This window comes from Pangasianodon hypophthalmus, chromosome 2 (genome assembly GCF_027358585.1).
Source record: "Pangasianodon hypophthalmus isolate fPanHyp1 chromosome 2, fPanHyp1.pri, whole genome shotgun sequence".
Taxonomy (NCBI): Eukaryota; Metazoa; Chordata; class Actinopteri; order Siluriformes; family Pangasiidae; genus Pangasianodon; species Pangasianodon hypophthalmus.
This window is the reverse complement of record NC_069711.1, coordinates 28894314-28913151: the sequence shown is the minus strand read 5'-3', so window position 1 is coordinate 28913151 and position 18838 is coordinate 28894314. Positions and strand designations below refer to the sequence as shown.

Here is an 18838-nt window from a genome sequence, read left to right as displayed (position 1 = left end):
TAAAGGAGTGTGCTGACTACTCAGATCTAACACTTGTCTAGTTCATAAGAGTATCAACTATCTCATCTCACAGTCACTCTTCTAGGCTCCTTGCCATTGAAAGCAGTGCCTTTATGAGGATTCATTTTTACATTTCGGCAACAGCACCCAATGTAATAATCTGTGATATTCAGAAGCCTTAAAATATTTGCTGTATCCATATATTTATTCACTAGGAAAATTTTAGCCAATATGATTTACAACTGACACCAGTTCAGGCAGTTAAGGGTCAGCAGTGGCAGTGTTAGGAATCGAACTCACAACTTTCTGGTGACTAGCAGAGAAATAATTCAGCCAAAATTGAATCTTAGACAATATTTTCCTTACCTCAAATGTGACTATGTGACTGATGTGTACAAAGTCTCCTTCTTTAGTTTTGTCCTGGAAGAAAAGATAGCTTATATACTTATATTCTTAAGATATAAGAATATCTTATATCTTACTCTTACTCTTATAGTTACCAGTTTAATATTGTACTTAAATCACCACACACTCAAATATTGTTTCATTATTAAATCATCTCAAGGAGACTTCTCAAACAGACTTCACACAAGCATCAGACTCTGGTAAGTGGTTTGGAAGCAGTACTTTATGAAGTGAAACAGATGATAATAAAGTTTCAATTTGTACATTTATTATTTTAATACAGACTTATTCTGCAGGGAATCTGGTGATGAAGTGATGGTCAGCAAGTTCAGGTATAACATTAATATCTTTGTTTTTATTTACATTGACTACAGTCAGGAAAAGCAGACAGAATTACACCAGAATGCACAGATTGAATCTTCCACAGAAAATATTATCAACTGTAAATGTGTTATCGATTAACAGAAAGCATTGCGCTAAATCACAAGTATGCATGACCATGTCTTTTTTGTTGTTGTTGTTGTTACGCAGTTGTTAAAAGGTAGTTTAGTAGTTCTTGTGAGAGCTAACAAACTAGAAGGCTGTTGTCTTTGCTGGGTCTCTAGAGAAATCTAGGCTACTTCAGAATCATAGGAGAATTGACTTAGTGTTTATTAACTGTTGCTATGACAATAACTGTTGGGAATAGAAAGATATTTCCTCAGGTAATGCCATTATGATATGAGACAATTTCACAGCATCCACAGAGAAACAACAACTGTCCATGTTTGATTGATCACAGCAATAACATTATAACAAATCGACTTCTTGGCAGTTATAACATCACGGTGGCGCCCTCAGTCTGGAAAGTTATCATCTGTAAGTTTTGGCTGCTGCCAGTCGTTATTACTTTTTTTTTTTTTTTTAAATTACCCAGGTTTCATTGTTCCTAGAGATCTGGGCAGACATCTTTGATAGTTTGGGAATGCTGCAGTAGACTCAGTGTCGAGTTTTCAGCACTGTAGTACGTTAATTCGCCACCCCGTGGATGCTCTAATGCGTTCTGTGGTGCTGCTGAATGGACTCTGTGTTATAAGGCAATCAGGCTTGCTTCATTAGTCAAAAGCTCCTTTCTAGCATGTAGTGTTAAGATATATACGCCACCAACAACACGGCAGGAGCAAATTAGCCACGTGTTAGACCATATGTCCCAACACTTGTGTCCCAACACAAAATGGCAGTTCAGAGACTATGACACATAGATTCATCAACAGTGCTTTGAGATTGGTCCAAAGAAAAGGATTACAGGTTATGTTTATAGGTTGCAGCCAATTACTATGAACTTCCCTGAGCAAAAACTCCTTAAACATCCACATAACTGACTTTATGACTTTAAGATTTTTGTTCTTTAGTCTTCAAATTTAACGGAATGTATAAGACAGAACTCATTCACATCAGCAGGGTTGTTGAAATGTAAACATCCGAAGTAAACAAAATGGCAGTGGTTCAAAGCACAGTTGTACAAAATGGCTTCTTCAATAGCTATAAAATCTCCTAAAAGAGGGCAAGGACCAGATATGAACCAGACGTTTTCATGTTCACGGCATGAGCACCTTTCAAGCTTCCCATTCTCATGCTGTCTCACCCCAAATTCACAAAAGATGCATTGTGTAAGAGTCGCATCAAATTATCATCATGTCAAGACAATCCACACTGGACACGTCTCAGCTGCATACGAGCAGGAGAAAGTGCACATTATTGAGAGATATTAGGCTCTATGTTTAATGTTTAATAATTAAAGGAACAAGCCTAGTTTGCCTCTCTAAACCATGCCTCCTCTCAACCACCTCTTAGCCAAGCTGAGCGATCTCTACCGTTCTTCACTTACTCTCACCAATTACTCATTACCTTTTTCCAATATATTTGTCTCTCATCTTGTACCTCACATTGCTATGCATTATATAACAGAATAGAATCTGCTCCAGACTCCACTACAGCAGGTGCATAGCTACTTGTTTTTTGCAAACTGTGATGAAATAGGCGCTCATACAACGGACTGGATGTAAAGCGTCCAAAAACCAAAAGAAGGTGAAGAAGAGCTCATGTTGCTAAGTCTTGCTTGCTCTCAACCCTTCATTACTAAGTCTTTTTTGCCCATAGTGATCTGCCGGCTGTAAATTACAAAGCTGTTCACCTAAAAACGTGACATGATACAGTGCGATGGAACAAAAGGTATATTTGTGTTTATTTTGTTCTCCCATGTTGATGTAAAATGAGTATAATAGCTACAAACACTTAGCAACTACAGGTTGCATATTCATGACATCTATGTAGATTGTGATTTTAAATAATGTACATTAAATAAGCTTTCACTGGCTTTCTGTGGTGTTTACACTTGACTCATGAGCATGAGTGAAAAAAAATAGACAGGAAGCATTAAAAAACACAAGCAAGCATGATTAGGATGCTTCACTGACACGCAGCTAATCTCTAACGTGGCCGAGGTGGACGTTAAGCTACACGTGACGCATGACGTGATGTGTCCAGTGTGAATTGGCCTTGAGTGTCAATCATACTGACACAAAGAAAACATGAAAATACTCAAACATTTCTGGGATAATATTTCAATTTTCAGTGCATTGAAATATTGCTACTTGGACTGCAGACTGTGCATATGTATATACAGTATGAAACTCGGAGCCAAACCGTGGCTCAGAAAATGCTACAATGTCCATTAGTTATCTTTAAAACATGTGTTAAGGAAAACATCGCTCCCTCAAATCAACATTTCATTGTAACATTGTTAAAACTCAGCCACAGTGATACTTATACTTCCAAGTGCCACTATGACTATTGGCCCTCTTGAACCAGACGTGTGTTGTTTAAACGGGCGTGGTCCTGCGGTTAACGCCGTCCTTCGTGCCTTTGGCGAAGCAGTTGTGAACTTGCAGAAAGTTGGGTGGCTCTGGGTAGGGCCCGAGTGCGCCTCCTGACCTCAGTGGGTGCTCTCGACTTAGAGTGTACATGGAGATCTCACCTAGAGGCAGTGCGGATGCCGCCATCTTCCTTCCGACAGGCGAGTTGTCTCGAGATGGCTCGGTGGAATGTGAGCTGGAGCGAGAGCGCCGCCTGCGCTGCCGGTAGCTTGGAATTCGCATGTATGGTGAGGAGGACGATGCACCGGTTTTCAGGAAGTTGCGCCGCTTCACGTGCACTTCTTTGTTCCTCTCAATGTAGATGTTGACAGCAAGCACACCGATGGCTTCGGCCACGATGAACGACAATGCGCCAGAGTAGAAGGACCAACCGTAGCTGTACTGGTTCTTCTTGTCTTCGCCTTTCTTGTCGCTGGGGTCGCCGACGTTGCTCGAGATGTACACGATGATGCCTATGATGTTGCTCAGACCTGGTAAAAGACCACACCACATATTTCATCTGTGACATTACTATCATTAAAAAAAGCTTTAGACTCTGTGATTATAGCATTCTTTGAACATACAACATAAAATCTTCTGTAACAGACTGTGTGATAGCATGTTTTTCATGTCAGATAATATGATGTTCCACTTGTTTTAACTCATGACCAAGGTTTTTTTCCTGCGACAGCAAATTCAAGCTAAAAATGTACAATGTAAAGCTGGCTTTAGTGACATTATTGCTGTTGGCTGTGCTGCCATGAACCCACCACAGACCCAAGTTTTACCTGCAGCCACAAACAAGATGCCAGCACTAAGGAGGATGTTGTTCCTGCCGCTGTAAACTCGTCCTACAGCCACACACACTCCTCCCAGCAGCAGCAGGATAGTGCTCAGGATGGGGAAAAGGCTGGATGCTCGCACAATCCCTACACAAACAGCAAACAAGCACATTAGAGCTGCACTGCTTCACTTCACTCCACTAACTCCATATGGTTCAACTACTTTCCACCCAGGACAATTTGACTTCTGATATTTTAATGTGTACGAGGCATGAATCTTCTAAATTGACTCATTTAGTAGCTAACATTAAAATAATGTTTAAAAACATTTACAGAGATTTCCAGGTCAAATTCCCATCTGAGCATGCACAACTGCCATCAGAAGGACAACTGCTCTTTGGGAAGGCTCATTTTCCAGCAATATTATTTTAAATTGCTAACAACTGAAATAAATATTTGATTTCGATATGAGATTGTGAATATTTTGAAATAAGATTGTACTGCTATACATCCAAGGAAACAGTCTGGATCAATGGAGCAGTACTGTAGAGTAGAGAACAGATCAGATTTACACAGAGTTACACATTCTGCAGGTTTCTGGCTCATTTCAGTTTTCCTTAAAACTAGATTTTACAAAATATTGATCTATTTACAGCTATAACTGTTTACATGGATGTGCTGGAACAAGCAGGGCTCACCTCCACGGTAAAGCTGTCACTGATGTTGGATTTACATTGTATGTGTATAATATCACGTAACAAGTCAATTATTAATACCTTTCAGAATCAGCAAAGTGACTCTACAAGCTAAGCATAACTCTGGTAAACTGGTAAGACACTTAATATTACCTAGTAAAAGAAGTTTCAGAGTCAATAAAGTAGTTAATATGAATTTATAATATTTAATTATCATATATCACATTAATTTAATGTATTTGCTTTCTAAAGAGGTAGTTTCATGGTTTCAGGCTTTTTCAGAACCACTTAATTTACATCTGAGAAACACCTTGCTAGCTAAGGTAATACAATAGGTACAGTCTAAGCTAAAAATAATTAAGCGCAGGTATACTTTGAACCAATCAGTGATCAAATCCACCATCTGCCCTGTATTTATTTATTTATTTATTTTTCCAGAAAATGACTAAGAATAAGTCATAGCTGTTAAAGTCACACTCAAGTCATTTCCTATACACACACATTCCCCAGGAATCCCGGAAATTAGAATTCTGATTTTTTTAAAAATCTCAAAACCGTAACCCATAATTTGACATTATATGTTTAAAGGCAAATCTTACTTATCATAAAAAACAAAGAAAAAACAGTAGTAACAAAATAAACATTTATTAAATATTTTAATGTGATATGCATATAATTCAAATATCCAAAATTCATATTTAAATACTTTTTTCAGCTTCCAAGCTATATACTTACTTTATTGTATTTAGTCTCCATTAAAAAAAAAAACTGCAAGAAGGTCACTGATGACTCAAAATAACGGTGTGGTGTAGGTTCACGTCATTAACCTCCTCACACTATACAATAATCTGTCCCATTGGTTTTCATACTGTGTCACAAAATCTATACTGTGTCCAGTACTATCAAAAAACCATGAATTTATGATAAAAATAAATGACACGTCATCCTGTAATCATGACCTGGCCAGTGAATTTGTGCTATTTATTCATGCCTGGTATGAAAAGAAGCTCATTCTTTGATATGTGACTGTGAAAGAAAAATACTATGGAGGGGAAAAAGGGCAGACTTACGCAGGATGTACTCAGAGCTGTCTGTATCGTAGTCATTATCCTCAGGGAAGTGATTGATCCGGTAACAGCTTCCTTTGTTGATTCCTGTGAGTCAGATACAGGAGCAATCAGACGCAGTAGCTGTGATTCAGCAGTGATGTATAAAGTACCCAATAGTCACCCTTACCTTCCCCGACCCCCTCCCCCCACCTCCCCTAATACCACCACACACACTTCAATATTATGGGCTCTTTTCTCTAGATTCATGGATTCAATTAAATTGATTGGAATTTCAATTCCAACATAACATTACATAATGTGGAGCTTTTATGGGGGGTTGCGGTGGGTGCGGTGGGGTGGGGGCTGATTGGGGTGCGGGGTCCATATACTGTAGTGAGCATTCAGTGAGCAGCAGCTCTACAGGCAGAAACAGCTTTTTGATGAGAGAGGTCAGAGGAGAAAGGCCAGACTGGTTCAAGCTGACAGGAAGGCTATAGCAACTCAAACAGCCACTCTTTACAACCGTGCTTAGTAGAAAAGCATCTCACAATGTACAACACTCCAAACCTTGAGCGGATGGGCTACAACAGCAGAAGACCACATCACATTCCACTCCTGTTGGCCAGGAACAGAAATCTGAGGCATCAGTGGTCATGTGTTATGCATTCTGAAATGCTTTTCTGCTCAACAGAGTGGCTGTTTGAGTTGCTATAGCCTTCCTGTCAGCTTGAACCAGTCTGGCATTTCTCCTCCTGTTTGTGAACTCGTTTGGCTGAAAATTACCTGTGTATGAGAGAAAGCGTAGCTCCATTTGTTTGCACAGACATGACATAACCTGTTTCACCACCTATTCTAATATGGTACATGTTGACGAATAGTATGAATGAAAACCCATTTCCTTACTACCTGCTTTAATGATTATGTAAGAATCAATCCAGATAACACACTGCTCCTTCTGGTAAAACCACAATGACGCTTGGGCAGCTTGGTTGCATTGGGAACATTTAAAATGAAACAATTTGTGCTCATTTGATGATTGAGTCACTGTTAGTTTTCAGGGAAGTGATTTTCGCCAAAATGGCCCTCAATAGTAGTGTCACAATGTGAATTCAGTGTGTACACATAGTGTGTGTTTGTGCATGTGTGTGTTTTTTTTGCATACTGTGTACATAATGACTTTAATCAAACACCACACTGTGACAGTGAAACCTCATGTGTAAAGCTGAGCCGAGCCCAAACCCTCTGAATGTGCTTAATGCAGCTGTCATGTTCTGGTGATCTAAACTTGTTTACTATTTTAAATGCTGCTTTAGCCTTTTTAGCTCCATTATGTGTATTGTATAACACATACAAGTCCATTTAATGTTTTGATTCACTTAGCTTTCCATTCAGTGCTGTATGTATGGAGTGTTTTCTGTTTATATATTGCACTCTATGCCGTTAAAGGAATGACAGTGCTCGGGTGACATATTAAAGAAAAAAAAACAACATAGTGTTTTAGTAAGGTTTTGAGCCATCACAAGCCTCCAGAACAGCTTCAGCGCTTTTACAGTCTCTGGAACTGTACTGATTTGATGAACAGCATTCTAAAAGTCTTTATGCCTTTAGTTTTTGTTTTGATGATGGAGTCTAAGACATCACTTCAAAATCTCAATTGGAATGAGTTCTGGTGACTGAAGGCTGTAGGAAATCACTGCGCAATCCCTTGGGCCCTGTGGGTGGAGGAGGAGTTATCCTGAAAGAGACCACTCCCATCAGGATGGAAATGTTCCAGGTTTTGTCTCACTTTTTATAAGTTGTCCCAAAAAGTAAAGTTTTATTTAATTCTAGTTTTCTTTTTGTCATAAAAAAATGAAATTGATGAACATTTTCCTCTTCGCTTTTGTCAACAAAAAGAACACAAATATTGGGCATTTAGCAAGCCTTTAATGCTCAAGTGCGCAGCTCTGAAATGGATTCGGTTTCACTTGAGAGCCACTTTGGATAAAAACATTTACTAAATAAAAAACTATGAATAAATAAGTTTATCCTACACTGCTGTTGACTGCTTGATTCTGATTGGTCAGATGGTGAAGGTGACTGTGGTCCCGGCTACAAGGCATAACACGCTTCGTTATTGTTTATACTGTATATTATTGTTTTTTTAATATATTTTAATAAACAGAGAGACATCAGTGGTGGATGTGTAACATAAAATGATTACAAACTGTACCATTTTTGATATGGTGAAGTTTGTAATCGGTGAAGCGATTGGTGAAGCGAGAAGTTTGATGAACTTTTAGGAAGGAGTCTCCAGTGTCAGAGCTATGTAACGATCAGAGGAAGAGTCAACGTTTTTCAACACAGGAAAGCCTCCATGAGAAAGGGTTTTATGGTTTCTTGGTAACATGACAAGCTGTGTTTTTGTCTTACTAACTTCAATAGGGAGAAGAAAAAGAGATGTTGTGGAGTGAACCAATGTTTATAGCCACTATTAATGTAAGTGATAACAGGAACTTACTTTTTATACAGAAAAACATATAACATAACTATAAATGGATAAAACATGCAATGTGTTGTTCTTTAATTAATTAAAAAAATTGTTAGCGTTGGTGATTTACTATAAGGACATCACACCATGCTGTCGTTGATTATTTCCCTAAAACAGCATGCGCTGACATGTTTTATTCCTTAAGTATATGCCTTATGGCTTTCTCTCCAGAGTACTGTGAATTAACTAACAAGCTCTATAAATAGTATTTTTACTAATAATTTTTTCTTTTCCTGTGTTTTGGATAAAGCTATTGTGTAGACTACGTTGCACTGATAATTAGGTTTTGTGTTTAATCAAACATAGTGTGCTAACACAGGTGAGAAGAATTGCAAAAAAAAAAAAATGTGTTCTGTATTTCTTCAGCTATTTAACAGGCCTTGCATTAATGTGAAACTGAGGTGTGTGTAGAGATCAAGTCAAGCTTTGCTGAAGATCTGACACTCATGGAGTCGAATAAGTTCCCTCACTGCTCTATGTGAGAGTCTGAGTCTATGTAATGCATACTGTATGTGTGTGTCTGTGTGCGTATGCTGGAGTTTGGGTGTATGATTTGTATGAGCATTAGTGTGTGTTAGAGTTTTTCCAATCTAAAATTGGAATATAATAATATTATATACATACGTATATATATGTGTGTATATATATATATATATATATATATATATATATATATATATATATATATATATATATACACATACATACACACACACACACATACATATATATATATATATATATATATATATATATATATATATATATATAGATGATGATGTTTATGTCAAGCAATAAGCAGTTAATACTTGAAAGCTGTTATTTCTTGTCGATTCTCTCATATCATCAGGCGTTATTAAATCCGGCTTTCACGCTGATAACTCAGGTAAGATGGGATGGCTTTCATCTGTCTCCCTGATAATATCCTGGACTGATGCTGGATCTGAGGCTCTGCTGTTATTAAAGGAAACACACAGACTCTCTTTTCCCACAATTTAAAAATAGATAGCAATAATAGGATGTTGTCAAGGAATTCTTATTGCACACCATATTATTAAAAAGGGCAAATCCGGCCTTACAGATGTGACATTTAATCTCATATTAGCCGTGTTTCCTTTCAACTTTAAACAGCTGAAAATTCGGCAAAAGAAAATGCAAATGGATCTCTGAATGAACTCCATCATCTACGGTCATTCAATAATCCTGAAGAGGACGTAAAAATGATTCAGCAGAGCGATAAAAGTGCTATACCCAAAGTGTTTGTGTGTATGGAAAGCCAAAAGGGCCAAAACAACAGTCTTATATGTAGATTTGATGTTGATTTATTCATTCATTCATTCTTCATTAAGTGACATCTGATGTTGCTTTTGCAAGAAAAACTACCATTTCTTCATCTGTCCAAACGGCACATGACTGTTTTCTCCACATAAAAGAACTGGAAAGAAAATTCCTTACTGGCTCACAAAAATTGTCTCGCTGCTTGCACAAGCTTATAGTCAGTTTGCATATCTGGTCATGTGACCTTTCAGTGAGAATGCAATCCAAAATTCATACGTAAGAAATGTGTGATGATGTGGCATGCAGTAATAGGAAAATAATGATTATAGGCTTATAGGGTGGTGTGATACCGTTACCACCCAAAAATGATTATTTTTATGTAATATATATAAATATTTTATATATTATATATATTATATAAGCATGTCCTGAATTGTTTTATTCCTCTTACACCACACCAATGATTTACATTATTTTTATTTATTATTGAACGACTCATCATACTTTTATTATGTAATATTATTACTTATGTTCCACCAGCTCTATTTTTTCTCCCATTGAAGTTAATAAGACAAAAAGAATACAGATTGTCATGTTACCATGGAATGGCTTTAAACTAGAGACTCCTTCCATAAATGTTAAATATTATGAAAGAGACTTGAAAGAACGCATACAGTTTTAAACATATTTGTTGTTTTGGTAAACACATCATTGAGGAGTATGTAGATTGCCATTTTTGTGTGATTAATGAGATGTGTAAAGATCACATTAACTGTTGTAATAGTTCTTGAGAATAATGAAATATGATAATTATGAAATATTGTATACTGGCCAGCAATATTTTGAACAAAATGACTTCCCAGATTGTGTGCATGCCGTGATTCATCCAAACACACAGAACTCTCATTTGGAACATCACAGATTAGTCAAGATGATCACAGCACACAGCAAAACATTTAGAGATTTGTTGTGGGCTCGTTTGAATATTGCAGCCTTCTGGAAGGTCAAAAGGCTTAGGCCAATATTATCACAGTTGTGCTTCATAGACAATATATTACCAATATTACCAACACACCCACAGTCCATATGGATTTTTCTAACTTTTTTCAGCAGTAAATAATGAGACTTTATTTTAGTAAAGCACAAATGATTACCTAAGCTCAAAACAGGTCATACGGCATTCATATAAACTGGAGAGTTTGGAAAAAAAAAAAGGCAATGTCTAAATTTCTACATGAAAGTTGCTGAAAAACACTAGTTTCTGATTCTGAATGCCTTGAAACAATGCTAGCTGTCAGTGTGTTTATTATAACGCCTTTGTAGGATATATGAAGCAAAATAAATGTCGATTTTTTTTCTTGCAGGACAATTTTTACGCCCAGTGGTGTCATGGTCAAGTATAGTATATAGTACAGCACAGGAACGGCTGGGATAAATAATCTAGTTTCATTTTTGGCATCCATGTCAGATTATTTGCTAATAAATAAACTATGCTAATCTTAAGGCAAATTATTTTGGATTTTTGTCAAACTAAGTACTACAGTGCCACCAATGGTTGTAAGAAAAATACACAGAATGGTATAAAGAAGCAAGGGGCTGATTTCTTCCAAGCCCAGACTATAGATTGATGCAGCCTACCACTGACAGTCATGTCAGGGGATTACACAGAGTGAAACTCCCGCTAGATTTGTTCTCCATTTAGACTGATACTTTTCAGCTCTCATCACTGACAAATCCATAGTGACTGAGAAAACACATGTGAAATACAGCTGCGGGTGTAATGAACAGGAACAAGGTGGATTGTTTACACTGCAATCCCTTTTTTTCACATAAAATGCCTTAGGAGGAGAAACTAATAGTAGGCAGACTAAGCAGACATTGTCTAATCAAAGTACAAATTACACAAAATTGTCAAAAAAGTTTAGTCAAGTTTAGTGTTGTTTGGTTAATGTTAACTTTTCTGCTAAATGTTAAAAGAAGCACACCAAGAACCCAGTAGAGCATTACGGACTTGAAATTTTTTTTTAAATTGATATCACGAATGCAGCTGTCCATCTTAGTGACTGTCTACCTTAATGACAAGCCTTGCTAAAGCTAAATCTAGTTAGCATGCTAACATTGTCCTTGCCACTGTCACCTCTGGCTTGCTTATTAGGGATAAATAGAAATCTGTATCTATATTCAAATATCTGTAAAGCTTTGTCACAATGTCCGTTGTTAAAATCTAAATACAATTTAACTGAATTGAATTTGAACTGAATTTGGCTATTGTAGTGTGTCCGTGTGTGTGTGTGTGTGTGTGTGTGTGTGTGTACCATACCTTAAATTAGCGTGGTAAGAAAAGAGTAGTATAGTAAAGTAGTAAAGTAAACTGAATGTGTTTGTAAATGCAGGCTCAGCTCACTTTAAATTCATCTAGATGAATTATTAATTAAAACTCATGCGTGTGTGAAATCTGGTATCGCCTTTCCACCAATTTACCACAGTGAACCACATGACTGCTGGATTCTAATAATTCATTCATGGAGTGTCAAGGAGAGATGCTGACGTCCCTTTATCAGCTTTATGCATGTTTGGAAATACAAGCAGTGAAGCAGCACAGCGAATGCCATTAGAAAGTAGCAAGTCATTAGAGTGTCATTAGAGTGAGCGCACAGTCCTACTGTTGTGTCAATTATAATGTACAACAATCGATTTTATAGCAACCCCTGTCCGTACTGTAGGGGAGTTTCCATAGCAATTGGAGACCTGTGGTTGCTGGGCAACAGCATCAACTACTAGAAAGGTTGGCGCAACCTTTGAGGTGCTCTTTTTATGTCTGTGAAACTTATACACTGCCCAAATAATAATAATAATAACAACAATAATAATAATAATAATAATAATATAAAAAATCAGAGCAAAGTACCATTAATACAATAAGATTTTATAAACGTGTACAATATAGTAGTATGGACATTAATATTGACATTTTATTAGGTACACCCACCTTGTACCTACCATTGGCCCTTTTATCAGTTACGCCTACCATACAAGTGCACTGTTTAAACATATACAATTATTGACTGTAGTTCGCCCAATTGTTGCTATGTACATTTTGTCCGTCCCCTCTAACCCCGCAATCAGTGGAAAGGGACCGCCATAAAAAACACAGTGTTCAAATAACATCAGGTGTCTAAAAATCTCCCACAAATAATGCATATGCTCAAATTTAGAAATTTTCTACCATATACAGTTGAGGTCAAAAGTTTACATCCCCCTTTCAGAATCTGCAAAATGTTCATTATTTTACCAAAATAAGAGGGATCATACAAAATGCATGTTATTGTTTATTTAGTGCTGACCTGAATAAGATATTTCACATAAAAGATGTTTACATATAGTCCACAAGAGAAAATAATAGCTGAATTTATAAAAATGACCCCGTTCAAAAGTTTACATCCCCTTGATTCTTAATACTGTGTTGTTACCTGAATGATCCACAGCTGTGTTTTTTTGTTTAGTGATAGTTGTTCCTGAGTCGCTTGTTTGTCCTGAACAGTTAAACTGCCTGCTGTTCTTCAGAAAATCCTTCAGGTCTGGTTTTCCAGCATTTTTGTGTATTTGAACGCTCACAGATGCTCCAGAAGAAAAAAACATGCATTAAGAGCCGGGGGTGAAAACTTTTGAACAGAATGAAGCTGTGTACATTTTTCTTATTTTGCCTAAATATTGTATTTTTTCATTTAGTTCTGCCCTTCAGAGGCTACAGAAGATAGTTACATGTTTCCCAGAAGACAAAATAAGTTAAATTTACGCTGATCTTCAAATTCAAAAAGTTTTCACCCCCCGGCTCTTAATGCATGTTTTTCCTTCCGGAGCATCAGTGAGCGTTTGAACCTTCTGTAATAGTTGCATATGAGTCCCTCAGTTGTCCTCAGTGTGAAAAGATGAATCTCAAAATCATACAGTCATTGTTGGAAAGGGTTCAAATACACAAAAATGCTGGAAAACCAAAGAATTTGTGGATTTTTCTGAAGAACAGCAGGCAGTTCTTGAACTACTATCACTAAACAAAAAAACACAGCTGTGGATCATTCAGGTAACAACACAGTATTAAGAATCAAGGGGATGTAAACTTTTGAACAGGGTCATTTTTATAAATTCAGCTATTATTTTCTCTTGTGGACTATATGTAAACATCTTTTATGTGAAATATCGTATTCAGGTCAGCACTAAATAAACAATAACATGCATTTTGTATGATCCCTCTTATTTTGGCAAAATAATGAAAATTTTGCAGATTCTGAAAGGGGGATGTAAACTTTTGACCTCAACTGTATATCTCTACAGATTTTCTTGAATTATAACATGTTTCTCTATAAGTGAAGTTTTATCAATTCAATTCTTTCGGTTAGCCGCAAAAGTGAAATTGAATTCCATTCCAATTGTGGACATTTTGACAGCCAGTATCTGATTACAAACTAAACTGATTAGGTTATATTCATTTCACATGTAGCAATCCAGTAACTTTATCAAAGCCTGACATACACCGTGTGAGAAAATCACACTTAGCTAGCACGGTTTTAGACATGTTTAGGCAGACTAACTGTTTTATTACTGTGTTTGTTAAACTATAATAAAGTGTGGCTGCCTGGGAAACCGCTAACATAACTAACATAACCCCTAACATAACGTTTATCTAACTTAAACGCTGCATGATGATAGCCTAAGCAAGATGAAAAAGTAAATAAAAACATTTCCACTTTGGTGAAATATATTTATGGTTTCTGAAAGTTGGTTTCAAAGTATGTTGTAGGCAGAAAAACCCAATTCTGGCCTTTAAAACAATTTTTTCATTCTTTGACAGTTTGCCAGAATTCAGACACAGCGAGTTCTGATGGGTTTTCCCAGGCCACCACACATATCTAGTCAGTGTTGGTCCCATGGTAGTCCATTGGAGTGAAATGTTCCGACAAATCGTGCACAGCAGAGAGATGAACTACAGTTAGTAATTGTATATCTACAAAGAGACTGGGCCAATGAGTGTAGAAGACTGAGTCATGTTTAAAGATGCACACAAGACCTCAGTATTATAAGGTTCTGTCTGGCATTTTGGTCAATCACAAGAAACTTTATCACTAGGGGAAATTTTTTAATTTTTAAAGAAAAGTTCTCCAAATGCACAGATAAACTTGATTTTAGCCAAATGTTATCCAGGGTGAATACAGACCATGGGCGGCTCTGGCCAAACAAAATCCAAGTTCCCCAAGACTCGAAGCTTCAGAATGGCAAACTAAAATGGAAAGAACGTCTATCTGCTAATGTTTTACATATTTTCAATTAGTTTAATTTAAATTATGTGTACAAAAAATATTGGCCTTGGTCTGTCAGACTTGCTGGTCTTGTGATGTGTAAAAGTCATGGCATATTAGAAAATCTTCAGTGCATAGATTATTGTATGTCAGATTACATTAGCATTAAATATTAGTAAGATTAGTTAGCTACATGCAAACTGCTTAATAAAGTGAACTTTTTCACTTGAGAGTTTGAGATGTGTGTGTGTGTGTGTGTGTGCTTGTGCAGAAGATCTATGTTCTAATGTTTTTTAATATAGCTATATGGGAAAATGTTTCAAAAAGACATTTCAAAGGTGCAGTAGTCCATTTTTTCTTACTAATAATATGAATGAGCTGGAAAAATATGTAGAACATGAATAATAAAAAAAAAAAAAAACGATGATTTAAGCCGTGACCTCGGGACAAAAGTACTGTGTGGCTGAGGAAACTCGTGTGGAAAACTGTGTTACGATCCAGAATGCATGTTTGTGTTCACATGGCCCTCCTGCCAGTCATTTTATAGACCACTCCCTCACAGCCTTTCACTCCGCCCCTTGCTAACATGCTAATACCACAACCTAGTGCTCATAAGAGCTTATTATGAAGAAAAAAGGACAGCGATTGCACTTTTGACCATTCTCATAAATCATTATGAGCCGGACTTTGTGTGTTTATAGTGTTGTATAGTGCACTTGAAAGTGACATCATGACAATCCTTGCTAATGCTGACTCTAGTTAGCCTGCTAACTTTTTCCTTGCCACTGTCGCCTCTGGCTTTCTCATTACAGATCAATCTAAATCTGTACCTATATCCGGATATCTGTAAAGCTGTTTTGTGACAATGTCCACTGTAAAAATATAAACATAAATAAAATTGATTTGAATTGAATATGAAGTGAATTAAGTCTAGTTGAACCACCACTTTGTATTCATGGGTAGGAAAAGGGGGCGGGCTCAATGAGTAAAGAAAAATTCATTCAAAATTTTATTCAGCTCCACCTACTTAACAGTTAGAGACCTAATCTTGACAAATTCTGAGAAATCTTACCTAATACACCTTTAAGGTAAAATACACTCACTGTCCACTTTATTAGGAACACCTGTACACCTGCACATTCATGCATTTATCTAATTAGCTAATCATGTGGCAGCAGTGCAAAGCATAAAATCATGCAGATACAGGTCAAGAGCATCAGGTAATGTTCACATCAAACATCAGAATGGGGGAAAGTGCGATTTCAGTGACTTTAACTGTGGCGTGGTTGTTGGTGCAAGATGGGCTGGTTTGAGTATTTTAGAAACTGCTGATCTCCTGGGATTTTCACACACAGCAGTCTCTAGAGTTTAAAATCTTAGAATGGTGCGAAAAACAAAAAACATCCTGAGTGTGGAGAGTCTGCAGGCTGAAACACCTTGTTGATGAGAGAGATCAGAGGAGAATGACCAGACTGATCTGAGATCACAGGAAGTCTATAGTAACTCAAATAAGCACTCTTTACAACCATGGTGAGCAGAAAAGTATCTCAGAACGCACAACACATCGAATCTTGAGGTGGATGAGCTACAGCAGCAGACGACAACCTCAAGGTTCAATGTATTGTGCATGCTGAGATGCTTTTCTGCTCAGCACGGTTGTAAAGAGTGATTATTTGAGTTACTATATCCTTCCTGGCAGCTTGAACCAATCTGGTCATTTTCCTCTGACCTCTCTTATCAGCAAGGCGATTCCACCCACAGAACTGTCGCTCACTCAATGTTTTTTGCATTTTGCACCATTCTGTTTAAACTATAGTGACTATAGTGAAAATCCCGGCAGATCAGCAGTTTTTTAAATACTCAAACCAGCCCATCTGGCAAAGTCACAGAGATCACATGTTTTCTTCATTCCGATGTTTGATGTGAAAAATCACAGCTCTTGATCTGTATCTGCATGATTTTTTTTTTTTTCTCGGCACTGCTGCCACATGATTGGCTGATTAGATGACTGAATGAGCAAGTGTACAGGTGTTCCTATTAAAGTGGACATTGAGTGCATATTGTTAATAACGACTTCATATTTTGACCATAAAAAGTAACTTTTCCTAATATTAAGAAATATACATTCAGAAAAATAAAACCTACAGTATATATTATCATAATGTGATATTAATAGGCTTAATATGTCTTTCTCTAATGTGTTATATCATTTATTAGTTATTTATTGAGAACTGAGTTTGCTTAATAAAAAAAAGGGCCTTATAGAGTCGTATAAAACCAAGCTGTATTTGAGTTTACAGAATAATACGGTTCTGTCTGTGTCTGGAGATGGTGCAGTGGGGAGCGCTGCTGTCTTACAGCTCCAGGGTTCCTGGTTCAATCCTGTGCTCGGATTACTGTCTCTGAGTTTCCAGGTTCTCCAGGTTCCTTCCTCCCAAAAACATGCAAGTAGACTGTGTGTGTGTGTGTGTGTGCATGCTGCCATGTGATGGACTGTTGTCCCATCCTGGGTGTATTCCCTCCTCACACTCAGTATTCCCAGGATAGACTGTGGATCCACTGCCCAGGATAAAGTGGTTACTGAATAGATGAATGAATGATGTCTTTGGTCACTTTCTTTCTTCAGGTGTAAAATTTCAGTGAGTTTTGCTACCTGGAATATCCAAATGCTCTTCACCCAGACAGAAGCTTATAATATTAAAGTCAGAGGGAATTACTGGAATACTGGAACTATTACCTGGAATTATAAAACATCATAAATGCCCAGTTCAGCTAAGTGTATTCAGAGTCCAGTTTTACCTTCAATACAGCAGATCCTCCAGAGGCCAGAGTGGGTCAGGTCTCCTTTGGTCTTTTTCGGCTGCAGCAGGTTTTCCGCTTCGTCCGCGCTGCTGTTGGTGGCGTTACACACGTACGCGCGCGAGTACAGCCAGTAGTCCGTGCCGATGGCCACCGTCATGAGGCTGAAGGCAGCGAACGCGCCCAGAGCCGTGAGAAGAGTCTGAACGCCGCGGTCACAGCGAGCCATGGCGGCGGACTCATGCTCATCCGGCACGCGCTGGCATCAACATTCGCGCGCGTCTAACCACGAACGCAGGGCGGGCGCACGTGCTGAGCCCGAATCCTTATCCTGAGACAACGGGGTTTGCGCTGTTTAAGTTAAAAATAAATGGATTTTTTTTTAAATCTGTCTTTTTTTAACTCTGATGGAAAAACTGAGCGACGCAAGCGAGCAGGTCGCCAAGCTCAAAGCGCGCAACGGGGATCAACGGACAGGCGCACGTGCGGAGCCTGAAACGCGCATCCACTCCGAGCATTTCGAGCCAAAAAAAAAATGGATTCAAGGATACAAGCCGAGCGTTCAGTGGTAGCAAACTTCTCACCGAGGTGCGAAAACGACGCTCTTCTGCGCTCTCGTGCTCCCTTTCCACCCCCCCGCTAGTGAACTGCGCGCGCTCGGGTAGTAATAAGCACTGACGAGTCACTTTACTGATTCGATTCTTTCAAACAAACTCCTTCAGTGCATTCAGTCTCACTGCATAATGCAAGGCACTATCTGCTGGGGGGGTGGGGTGGGGGTGGGAGGGTTGTGAGGGATAGGGGGGATGTGGTGGCTTAGTGGTTAGCGGTGTTGTCTCGCACCACTGGGGTTCGGGGTCCTGTCTCCGTCCTGCGTGTGTAGAGTTTGCATGCTCTCCTCATGCCTTTGGGGTTTCCTCCCCCAGTCCAAAGACATGCGCTGTAGGTAGACATGCACTGTAGGTAGACATGCACATGTCCCCTGGGATAGGCTCCAGGTGACCCTGTGTAGGATAACTGATACAGAGAATGGATAGGCGCTATCTGCTGCTCAGTCCTAACCCCTGCCAGCACACTGTAATATTACGCTCACGACTGTGATAGACATATTG

General features: G+C 38.1%; 1 protein-coding gene across 1 annotated transcript; it reads right to left on the bottom strand.

The window, feature by feature from the left end:
• Positions 1-618: 618 nt before the first annotated feature.
• Positions 619-18421, bottom strand: cacng4a (calcium channel, voltage-dependent, gamma subunit 4a). The gene is made up of 4 exons (XM_026933143.3): positions 17727-18421; positions 5847-5930; positions 4088-4228; positions 619-3790 (listed from the first exon to the last, which is right to left on the bottom strand). Exons 1-4 carry the CDS (start codon positions 17953-17955, stop codon positions 3267-3269), a joined length of 978 nt encoding a protein of 325 aa, XP_026788944.1. The 5' UTR covers positions 17956-18421; the 3' UTR covers positions 619-3266.
• Between the last annotated feature and the right edge of the window lie 417 nt (positions 18422-18838).

Coding starts and splice junctions, on each gene's coding strand:
- cacng4a (XM_026933143.3), bottom strand. CDS start 17,955: ATGGCTCGCTGTGACCGCGGCGTTCAGACTCTTCTCACGGCTCTGGGC. Junction 4,229..5,846: donor CAGCTCTGAGTACATCCTGC/GTAAGTCTGCCC, acceptor CTGTTTGTGTAG/GGATTGTGCGAGCATCCAGC. Junction 3,791..4,087: donor CATCTTGTTTGTGGCTGCAG/GTAAAACTTGGG, acceptor GTCTTTTACCAG/GTCTGAGCAACATCATAGGC.